Here is a 12296-nt window from a genome sequence, read left to right as displayed (position 1 = left end):
TTTATCTTTAACATCAAATCACTTATTCAACTAGCGCAAAGAAGCAAGGTAAAATATTGAAAAGCTTGGCAAAACAAGTCATTTATTCTTTTCACAAGTCACAGAGTGCCACAAAGCACTCAGCTAGTCCAAGAAGCTGGGCGGTTTGAAGACCAGAAACCCTTTTTACAACACCCATCATCAAGTCCCTATAGAAACAAATCGGTGTAGTAAGTTGCCCTCTAATTTTCCATATATATTGTATTGCATGGAAAGATTTGTCTTATTTTAGAAATGATTATTTTTACAGTCCCTGCACTGTTTCACACTTTGAAAATGCACAGGGAGGTATGTCAATGTCCCTCCCTAGAAAACAAAAGCACTGGTTATTTCCTTGCTCAATAGTTAGGCTTCCAATGGATATGCTGATAAGCTACGACATTTAGAAGTCCATGATCATAAATTGTTTCCAGAGAAAGCAAAGGAAATTATTTTTACCCTGTTTTCAGGTTTTAGAATAAGTTTTTCTGTTCCATAGTACGGATGTAGCAGAGTCATGATTGCTTGGGAAGTTTGCTCAGACCTTCTATCTTGTTTAAGCACAATTAAGACCTAAAACAGCACTATTTTTATTTATTTAAAATCCACCTGCTCCTGAATTTATAATCACACTTTGAATTTCCATTGCTGTGATTTCTCCCAAGAAATGCAAGAAAAGTGTTACTACTTTGGCCCCATCGCAGTCCCTCTCAGTGGCACAGTTCCTGATAGTAGCTCCGCTGGCAGTGAGTACTCAAACTTGAGCAGGTGGCTGCATAGTGAGGTATTAAATTCTTCAGGCCAGAAGAGAGCTCTGAGTCTGTGCTTGTCCTCATCAAATGAGCAGACCAATACAAGTACAGGAACACTACAACCTTAAGGAAGAATGTTGAACTCTCAACTGAGCAGCTAAGCCCTGCAGCTGAGAGACAGACATCTCCCGGTCTCACTCTGTCTTACTAATGACAAAGATGAGATTTAAGGTGGGCTGCTATTCTTGTGCTTGAATAGATTCAACTCTCCAGACACTGCAGACTAGAACTCCTCACTAGTATTGTAGGAGCCAGATACCTACATCTCTTAATATTGCCTGTGGCTATTTAATGAGAGAGTCAAAAAGATGAAGTCAGACCCAGAGTTGCACAAAAGACAGAACACAAGGTAAGAAGTTGCTACACAGTCAGTGAGCTACTGAAAACTTCACACTGAGTCTTTGCTTACAGTAAGCAGATAAAACACAGTGCAGGTGGGGTAATTAAAATACCCTGTGTCTGGAGCTATTACAGTAATGAGCTCAAAGATAAAGACTGTTTCATCAGACAAACTGTGAACAATGAATTCATGAGCTATTTTAGACTTAGACTCCATTGATTTGAATAAAACCACAATACCAAACAGTTCTTGTAATACAAGCCGAAAAGGGAAAATTTCTACTGTCAGAGCACAAACATTGTACAGACAAAGGAGGAATTCTGCACGCCATTGACCTCAAGGACATATTTAATCTCTAAAAGGAATAACAATGCCGGCTCATTTGAACAGATTCCTTTTTCTTTTCTTTTTTAATAAGAAATAGAGACTAATTGATTATTATGTATCATCGCTATTTCATGTTCTAGGACAGTTACGAGGTGAACATGAAAAAATATCTCCCCTGACATCAGATAAATTGCAGTTTTACATTAACACCGGAGAAAAAAAAGAAGTTACCTTTTACAGATAAAAATCATTAAAGCTTTTTATGGAGACAGTCTGACTACATGCTTAGTTTCAGAAAACATTCTTGTGCCCCACCTTACCTAAAGGAATGTGAAAATGCCTGTAGTCTGCACAATGCCAGAGTAAGCATTAAAGAGAGAAAGGAGGTTCTGATAAATCTGAAGCAAAAAATTGAACTGCGTAGCTGCACCTTAAAGGTTCTCACTAAGCTTCAAGAAGCAAGGAGGAGGTTAATGGCAGCACTTTAAATCCAATGGCTGATTTTATTACACCGCTGTCCACCAATGCAGCAATATTCTGTTAGACTGTGATTTTGTTTCTTGCTCAGTAATTGGAAAGTAAGCTTGATCCGCTATTCACAGCAAATTACAAATGGAGGTGAGTAATTATGTGTTCCTGTAGTAGAAATTATATAATCAAAGAATTCTAAGCTAAGCGTATGATTAGTTTGCATGCAGGAAGAATCCCCATGCAGCTAACAGTACATTTAATGCTAAAAATTACCACCAAACTTACCTAATTTGCATGAAAGGGCTGTGTCGCTTGACACAGTCAAAATATGCTGCTGGATGCCGACATTTAGGCATTAACAAGTATCGATAGTCTATTAAAAGGTAATAAAATCAGGCCACTGCTGTAGGGTGGAACAGCTAACAAAGAAGTACCTTAAAAGGAATCCACACACACACCCAAGACAACACAAGACAAAAAAAAAAGCAAAAAAAAGACAGATAAAGACATTTGTTGTTTAAAGGTGGTATTCGATGAGCTGAGAAGTGATGATGTTATGTGCACTGGGCACACAGAAGCAGGCAGGAATGCTGCCATCAGCAACCCCAGCAGAAGAATCAGAGCAGCAGTGTAGGTAACAGCTTCTGTTGATTCTCTCACATATATGAAATACACACCACACAACTATTCCGCATCAGTGAGGACATAAAAGCAGATCTTGCAGCACATCGATCAGCATTCCTAAGACACGATAGATTCCTAAGTTTATGATAGATGAACTTTTAGAAGTGCTGGGTACGTTAATAGCACAACTCTCATAAAGAAGTGCAACTGCTTATTAAAAGCTAAAGAAACATACTTGACGTCTTCAAACTTCTTGGATAGGACTGAACCAACAGAGGAAAATGCAGCAGAAGCCTTCTGACCTGCCTGAGACAGGGTTTCTGATGTTTTCTTGTACCTGCATTCAAAGAAAATTCAGTTTGTTATTTCAATATGACATACGGGACTTTTCAAGGTACTTTAAGTTTGTTTCAAACCCAGAAGTATATTTCCACTTTTAGGTGGAGCAGACGAACCACTTGAGAAGCTATTTTGAGTTCCTGCCTTCCCTCCTGGCTATGGCATCTCTGCAACCTCAGATTTCAAATGAGGTTCACCAACATACATCTACCACCCCACCCACGTGATTTTCTACTATTGTAAGGACTTCCAAAAAGGAAAAACCACCACACAAAGAACAACAGATGCTATTTTTGGTGCCAAGTGTCTATAATTTGTACTGAATGGTTCTGTAAAACAAAAATACCTTCACCAGAACAGATGTTGTAGTGAGATGTACTCAGGACTACAAGGTAAAGGTTTTGTTTCGCTGGAATATTGTGACATTGTACCTTCCTGCATGAGCCACGTTTACAACATTTTCTCAGGTCAGAAAAGAATATTCTGCTGGACTTGGAACACACAGATATCTCAGCAGTCGTACCTCAGTTCTGTTAGTCAAATATATTAGAACTGCCCATATTACAGGCGATAATTTTTCATGAGATGATGCAGCTATTAGGGTTGGCTATGCCCTCTTTGGGAGAAACCTATGATGATTTCTGCAGGTTCAAGTTAGCACAGCTTAGCACTGTTTACACTCAGCTTGTTTTGCAACAGTCAAGTATTTAGATGTATGAGTTGCACAGTTTTCACCTCAACAGCTGAGACAATCATCAGGAAGCAGTACATACGCTGCAGTTGATGTCACATCTTGCCAGCTTTTGGTGATATTCTGCTTTAGTTCCTGTAATGAGTTAATTCCCAGCTTTCTCTTGATTTCTGCAAGGTGCTTCTCTTTGGCAGCCAGCACTTGTGAGAGTGTCTGGATTTCCTCTTCCACCTAATTGCAGCAGAGATAAGAGAACTGAGTTAATAAGTGATCTACACAGCCATTAAACCATGTATTTATGAAAACATCTATTTGACATTAGTTACGGAAGGGATTATGTGTTTTCAGCATTGCCTCATCATTGTTTCCGGCTACTAAAATGGAAATCCTGCAGTTTGTTAGTCAGAAAGCAGACTATTTGCAGCTAGCTCTATCAGTTCAATACACACAAGGAAGCAGGTAGCCCTGACAGACTGTACGGTTAGAAATCAGTACCTTTTGACAGCACTGGCCTACGTGGAGCATGCAGATTAGTCAAACCCGGGACAGCTGCCAAGCCTACATGCTCCTTCCACGTCAGAAGGGAAACCAGTTCACAAGCAGCACAAGGAAGCTCAGAGCATCTGCTCCACACAAGTTTGTCTCCTTGCTTGACAAAACTTGGGGAGGGAGTGGGGGAGGAGGGAATTTATTTCACAGCTAACGTCGGTAAGCCAAATGTAAGCTTAAGTTTGCAAGGAGCTACAAAGGAAAAAAATAAACAGCCACTCAATGAAGCTGGACTTTGACAATATTTTAAATGTAATTAGCAGGCTTGAATTTGGCTGTCCCTCAACAAGAGCTATTTCTATTGCTTTGAATTTTTCTGCTACTATAAATCTGGACAAACATAGTTATGTGATTAGCTGTCATCAAAGCGGTACACTGAGCATCCTTCATGAAAATAACAGTTTTAAATCACACCACATCAGTTAAGACAATATTCGGTTTTAGCTTCAAATAATTTTCTTCTTGACAGCCTTATTTACCTGCTCCTCACATAAGGGGAAAAACACTACACAGATTCTATTGCAAATGCTGTATGCTAGATACTCCTAGCTTAATTCCCCATAGGTTTAACTAGACGTTCTCTTTGACATCTTCCTTTTCTCACTGCTCCCCGTGCTGCAATACAGAAGAATCTCAGATTCAGAAGGAATACAAAGAACACTGACTGTGCATTCACAGGCATCATTGCACCAGATTTTCATTCTCATTACCACCTGAAGAACTACCTGTAGGAGATTTACCTTGGCAAGCTCTTTCCTTAGCTCATTCTGTTCTTCTTCAGACAGAGTTTCTGACATGCCGACTGTAGCAGCAGCATCCTCTCCAACCTCAGGTATAGAGTCAGTTCTCAGCAGCCCTAGTGGTGAAGAAACTGTTAAGAGCCTAATCAAAATGTGCTGCCCAGACAGCAGATGGATGTACAGCAGTTGATGTACAGCCCCTTTATGCCACAACTAATGAGAGGACATCAGAGTCACATTCCCCAAGCACTATCATCACAGAATGGTTTGGGTTGGAAGGGACCTTTAAGTCAAGTTCCAACCCCCCGCTATAGGCACGGACACCTCCCTCTAGACCAGGTTGCTCTAAGTCCCATCTAGCCTGGCCTTGAATGCTTCCAGGGAAGGGGAATCCACAACCTTGCCAGGCAACTTGTTCCAGCGTCTCACCAGTAAAGAATTTCTTCCTGAAGCCTAGACTCAATCTGCCCTCTTCCAGTTTAAAGCCATTTCCCCTGTCTTGTCACTACACGCTCTTCTAATAAGTCCCTCCCCCGTCTTCTCACTAAATCATCTGCCATAGACAAAAGCAAGTTCAGCAGCGCTTAGAAAAGGGTTACACCACAAGTAGGAACTCGTCCCTTATATCCTACACAACTTTCTGTCCTTAGTGTGGCTGTCACACAGAGCAGAGCTCAGCGCTGCCCCTCAGCTCCCTGTGAAGAGCTGCAGCCGCCATCAGGCCTCCATGAGCTCCTCTGCTCTGAGCACGCAGCAAACAACAAAAGGTTTCCCATTGCGTAGCTCTGCACTTGATACTTAAACACACAGCTCACCACAACGAGGTGATCTGCACTCATTAGCAAAAGACGGATCTGCAGAGAGATGGCATCCCAGAACTACCACTCAAATCTTAAAATACAACAAATTAACCCAAGGGGAATATCGTGTTTGTAGGGATAGAGAGGTGTGTGTGAGAGCAATACATCAGGCCTGGAGCAGTGAGGCAAGGCTCTCCCCCAGCCAGCCTGGCACTGCAGTGCTACGGGTAACCTGAGAACAATTGCCTTCTCTATCCTTTCATACAGCTCAAAGCATACATTCATTCAGACAAGCTGAGGACAAGTTATTTAACATTCCCCTTACTAATCACCACAGTAATTAACCAGATGCAATTCCGCTCTCATTTCAGCAGCTTTTGATGGCATTACATGACGCTATTTGGCTTGGGAATCCAACAACTCTCATTAACGAGCAATGAGACCATTACTCTGATTTCCTTGTAAGCCTCGGTATCAAATAGATCTATCACAATCAAGTCAGAAAGTCAGAATGTCTAAATCAAAGCAGAGCACTACAATGCTGAACACAAAGGATGACAGCTCTTCTACAAAGAAATTATCTGGCTGTGGGACATGAACGTATCTCCTTTTCTTAGCATCAAGCTGTTAAGCACACCATAACTCTTTATCTGATTGCTATCTATATGCTATTAATGACATATGTTCAACTGAAGGAAGCATTTTAAAATGCATTTCTTTTCCCCGTGTTGGCCTTTGACTGCCAGCTTACTCAAAGCCTGCAGTCCTTTCAGGGCCTACAGAGCTCGCCCTTTCAAAAGCAAACTGCAGAAGCTTTTCAGGCACTAAAGAGCACATCTATAGACTACAGAGCATTAGCACATCCCGCTGAGAGGTTGTTCAATCTCATTATGAAGAGTCATCTGGATTAGCTCATCAAAAATAGATCAACTGAATTCAGCAGCAGCAAAACGTGCTGGATCATCTCCCACATCAACAGCTTGTTTTGGGAATGCACCCTACCTTTGGAAAACGGGTATATTAATGCAGTTTATGCTGCTTGTTGCAGCACATCACCAAACTTGAGATTCAACACTGAGAAGCAAAACATTAAGAAGCAGGAAGAGCTCTGTATATTCATGGATTCTTTAGGAAGATAGCAAATCACTGCTACTGAGGCTCCTCCACACCTCACCCAGTTCATCTCACATCACCTTCCCCTCCTTGCTCTCTATCCCCCTCCCATTGATCATGTCTATGCAGCCACCTGTGCTCTCATTACCAATCACCCCTACACTTGTTCTATTCCCATTCCTCACTTCGGTACTTGCAGGACACAGTGCATCTGCACTACTAGAAGGCAGTGCTTTACTTTCATTTTTAGGAGCTGCAAAAACAGCAAACACATTAGACACTCTGCTACAACCAAGTTTAGCTTGATCATTCCTAGTCTCTTAAGCAAAGGGAAAATACTATAGAGATAACCCAATAGTTGGAAATATCCTGTATTGGGAGAACTTACATAGTTTTAAGGTCAGCATTAAGGTGACTGCGTTCCTAAGACTGAAGTTTACTAAAAAGTTTACTAAATCTAGTTAAATTAATCAAATAGAGCCATTGAGAATTTCATTGGTTGAATCTTATACAAATCACAAGCAGTCAGGAAAACAGAATCTAAGCCCACATTATTCTTCCACAGTAGACAAAGCATTCAGCTTGCACTCAGGTTTTGGTCTGGGGTTTGCTTTGTTCATCTTCAGAGCAAGTTTGTCACTTATCCTGACCTAAAGTACCACCTCTTCTTGGCCTGAATTTGGAGATAAGTGGTAATCACAAGCCATTTAAGGGACCACTGGTCACTTCAGATGAGCAGCAGCCTTTGGGGTGGGGAAGGGTTAGCCTTTCCAAAGCATGTGTTCAGGCAGATACAGGCTGTGCTAACATACTCAAGATGAGTGCCTGATTATCACTACACAGCTGGCAAAGGTGCTTATAGAGCTCAGAAGAACAAGCTATTGGAACAATCCTGAATTTCTAAGACTTGAATAATGTGATAATACAGAGCATATTTATTTCACAATATATAAGATCGAATTTGAAGTACAACTCATTTGGCTCAGTGAAAATAGCAGTCACACTTTTCTTTTGCCAACCTGGGTTTCTCCCAGACAAAGATCAAAGCAAATGAATAAGAAAACAGTCAAGGTTGGTGCTTACTGCAACACATCAGCACTAGGCACTGAGGACAGCTGCTGGCCCCTCTACAGGAGGGCTGAGATGCAGAGCTGACTGCTGCTCCTCAGCGCCCTGCAGCTCATCTAGGTCATGCACAAGTTTGCTTTCATTCAAGCAGAGGCTTCTCAGAGGACACACTTTAAAACTTTAAAGAGCAAGACCGCAACAAAGAAAAAAAAAAGCTAAGCTTTCTGTATTTGTAATTACCCTGGAGAACCAGGAACTGGCAAAAATAAGATCTAACAGTCAAACTAGTCTGGCCACATCAACCTTGCAGATACTGCCCTTCTGTTCCTAATTTTATTGCTTACTTTGTTCCCCTAGAATTGCCTTTCTACAGAGTTGACAAAAGGAGCTAAAGCTGGTAAATGAGACAAGACCTACACGACATACCAAAGCTAACAAATCGCCACAGTTACCAGCAGGACTTTGACCTTCACTTAATCTATCTTTCAGCCAAATCACCCTTCTACAGATCTCAGCCACCGAGCTTCCCACATCAAGTTGTTAAAAAGAAGTTACCAGACTTGGTCAGCGTAGGTGACCCAGGTGGAGTAAGGTTTATGCCGGGTGACAGGTAAAGGTAGGTTCGGTCCACTCCTGCATTGAAATCAAAGGGCGACTTGTAATCCTCGTATAGATCCATGCCAGGAAGCTCAGAGAGCACCGCCACCATCTGCTTCAGCTGAAGGAGGCATCTTCTCTTTGGGAGGCCACACCAGAGCACGGGGCTTTCTTCACCCCTTGATTCTTCACCCGGCTCTCACTGCACCTCCTCATCAAATTCAGCCAACACCTCTCATGAATTCAACACAGCCGTCCAGCAAGTAATTTCTTAACCGTGTCGTAGCTTCTGCTGTTTACACAGCACAAAACTGAGTTCCTGTCAATTTATAACCAGAACGGGACTCAAACAGACCGTGCCTTTAACAAACACCCACGGTGTGCTGCTGCTCCCAGGCTCCTGGAGAAGCCTTCCTCCTTCCTGCAGGACCGCATCACCAATTTCCAATCATTTACATAAAAAAAGGTCAGCTGACAGCGGCTCCACCAGGATCTCCTTAATCTTCTAGGACACAAAAGGATTACCCGTGGTAATCTATCCTATATACCATCTGTGTAGGACTTTTTCCTCTGATTAATGGAAAATTCTGCCCACATAGCTCTGCTTCCCCAGCAGTTCCCAGCGATGCAGCAACCAGCGGCCAAATCCAGCCCCACTGCCCAGCATCACTCTGCAGGGAGAGTCTAGAGGTGACAGCAACTGCATCCAACAGCTGCCTGGTTTTGTTTAGGAAGGTGCTGATGCACATTATGGTATTCACCCAAGAGGCTGAGCATACCCGTGTATGAGACGTGTTTGGGTTGGTTTTTTTCTTTCCTTAACATAAATAGAAGCACACTGCCCTGTGCCCTTGGAGCTGCAGTCAGTCGTAGCAGCCAGCTTTATGCCAGGAACCGGTAACACCGGAACACAAAGCCGTGATGAAATGTGTTTGTTTTGACACGTATACCGTGAAGAAAGGCCAGCTTGCACAAGCCATCTGACTTCATGCTATAAACTTAAAGATCCAGCCCTGGGAAGCAGAAGTTCTTCCTTAGAAGAGGCACTTAACCCACTTTTGCAGCTTTTTGCTACTTTTCCCCCCTAAGGTCAGCTCCTTCCACTGCAAACACAGCTTCACTAACATGACAGAGCACCTTCACAGCTAAGCAGTTTCCTTCACTGAGCTCCACGTTTTGTGCCTGTGCTCTGAACCGCAGCCTGCACACACAGGAGTTCAGTCAGATGGAAGATAATCTTCTCCCCCTACAATCCCCAAAACTGACATTGTAGGGCAGACCTGACCACAGCCATTCCGCCACTCCCTGCACAGCCATAAAAGCAAAGGAGCACTGCCGCATTCTCAAGTCTATGTTATCCTGAGGAATACCAGAAAAGCACAGCACTTCAGTTTTAACTCCTTTCCACCGCAGGAACAGACCTCCGGGCTAATTAAAGAGCAGTTCTTTTGGCTGCAGACCTACATTGGTTTCTGGAGCAGGCAACCTGCAGGCTCCTAACAATGACAGTACAGCAGCCCAAAATACAGATCTGTGCTATTGCCCAAATCCACTCAAAAGAAAATAATAGGACATGATGTCCCTCTGCATTGCTGACACGTGACTTAAGCACCAGCCAGGAAGTATCACTAAATTTATCTGCCAAAGGTCAAAGCTCTGGTCACATATTCTGGTTTAAGCATCCAGAAATGGTAGAGAAGAGTACCATAGCTGCAGCAGTCGTAGGCTGCTAACTAAACACATCAACATGAAGAGCTATCCACACTGTTTTACAGCCTTTCTTCATCCTATCCTGCACGAAAGCTCAGGCAGGAGCTGCACTAACTGGATTAGACAAATGAGAAGTTATTAGATGTGGCAAGGTGGAAAAGCTGAATGTTATCAGCTGTCATTCTCCCAACACAGAAAGCACAAAGGTGAGTTTACTACCTACAATTTAACCACCCCAGAGAATCATTCATTGTAAACTAATCACTGCAAGCACATTATGACTGTTAGAAATAGCTACTGCAGGAAAAAGAACCTCTAATGGAGATTCATTCATGCACACTAGCAGCCAGGAATACCATTTCCTGGACAAGGGCGTTTAATAAGAGTCTATACTTACATTCTTGTCACTAACAGGAAACTCCCCCCATTGCTATTTAATGAAGAATATGAGGATAAACAATCTGACACTCCTCCTGTATCTCCACTGCACCAAAGCTGGTTTCATATCCCCATTGACATCCAGATCGACAGCCTCAGTTCGCTGACCTGGTAACCCGTTACACCACAGGCAGTGGTGTGTATGAGCCAAACACTGCCATTCACCTGCACCGTAAACCAAGATGAGTCCAAGGCACTGCCCATCACTACACTGTCACTTCAGGCTTCAGGGGAAGTTTGACACAGTAGATATCTAAGCTCCCAGATCAAAGTCTGAATTCTTCCACGCTGGCTTATGCACAGAACTCATTGAGAAGCTGTGGATGCCCCATCTCAGGAGGTATTCAAGGCCAGGTTATATGGGTTCTTAGGCAGCCAGATCAGCAAACCTATCCATGACAGAGGGGTCGGAACTAGATGATCTATGAAGTACAAGACAGTTAGGCTGCAAGGAGAACTGCATCCCTAAAACAGTACAAGACTGCATCCACCATTCCAGGCCAGTGACAGCACAACTTCTATGTACCTACCATTCCCAGCTCCCCACTTCAGGGAAGGCAAATACTCCCATCAGCCACAGGAGCCTGCTTGTTCCTCCACTGCTTCCCCAGTGCAGCTTGGAATGCAGAGCAGAGCAAGACTGCTAGCAGAGCTGGGCCCTGCTAGCTCTCATCTTGGTGCCTTTTGACATACAGCATGAAGCTTTTGGGCAAGGTTAGTGGCTCACCACGCTCTAAGCACTGCTAGACAGAGGCAGATTCCCCTCCTGCAGCCTTTCTCAAGTGTCCTGCAATTACCAAAACATTCCAATGCACAACCTTCCTCCCCCTCACTCCTCAAGGTAATTCACAGCACACTGAGCTAGCTCAGGATGAATTGAGGCCACAAAGCCATGCTCTATTAGATGTACCTCCTGGCGCAATCATATACATTTCAGAGCTGTAAGAGGGTAAGTACAGATATATGTTATAAGGCTTAGAGCAGTTATTCTGCATGCTTCAGTATCTTTGCTGCTTGCCTTGCATATCAAATCCACTTCTTACATCTGTACCTAGATATTACTGCAACTATCAGCTGCAAGCCCATATCTGAGGAGTGTGAGAGACCTCAAGACAAGTGTAAGAGACCAAAGACAGGAAACAGTGGGGTTTTGCTCACTATGTTAGAAAATAAAACTGAAAATGTTGCTGTGGGTACTTTTGCTGCTTCAGAACTTACGCTTCTTTGTCCTTAACAAGACAGGCTAAGGAAGCAGTTGGCACTTCAGGCATCTACACCATGTTAGAAGCTGAGGTTCAGAAGACTGGCAGGAAGGTAGATTACTTCTGTCAAGGACGCTTGAACCAATTACTGACAAATTCGACTGAATGTTACAGAGGGGCTGGAAAAGGCTCAGCAAGGCATTACCACCAGGCTTCCCACCATTAACCCTATTGTAATCTGCTCTTTCAAGGTTCAAGTCCATTTGGAGCTTTCTCATGTAACTACTGAGCACCAATGTAGCAGATTGCAAAGGTCATTAATCATGTGGGAGGGGAGGGAACTTTCTGCACAGCTAGAAGAGCTGTTAAGACCGAGTAAACACAACTAACTGGCTGCATGCCCGCTTATTGTCAGGCACTGTTCCTTCTGATACCACCAGCTACCCAGTTCTACAGC

General features: G+C 43.1%; 1 protein-coding gene across 13 annotated transcripts in view; it reads right to left on the bottom strand.

Annotated features, from left to right (window-relative positions):
* Positions 1-12296, bottom strand: part of TPD52 (tumor protein D52) — a 36794-nt gene that overhangs the window by 4708 nt on the left and 19790 nt on the right. For 3 of the 13 annotated variants that reach the window (XM_085537260.1, XM_085537259.1, XM_015855836.3), the window contains exons 2-4: positions 4912-5027; positions 3705-3853; positions 2828-2929 (exon numbers count right to left, since the gene is read on the bottom strand). In XM_085537260.1, coding sequence (XP_085393386.1) covers positions 2828-2929; positions 3705-3853; positions 4912-4968 — 308 coding nt within the window. In that variant the 5' untranslated portion in view covers positions 4969-5027. Of the gene's footprint in view, positions 1-1817; positions 1845-2827; positions 2930-3704; positions 3854-4911; positions 5043-8447; positions 9177-12296 lie in introns of those variants that run through there. The other 10 variants (XM_015855837.3, XM_015855833.3, XM_015855828.2 and 7 more) reach the window with 6 other exon arrangements.

Source organism: Coturnix japonica, chromosome 2 (assembly GCF_054131305.1).
Source record: "Coturnix japonica strain WE chromosome 2, WE-NBRP24, whole genome shotgun sequence".
NCBI lineage: Eukaryota > Metazoa > Chordata > Aves > Galliformes > Phasianidae > Coturnix > Coturnix japonica.
Note: the sequence above shows the minus strand (reverse complement) of the source record. Positions and strands in the feature narration are given on the sequence as shown.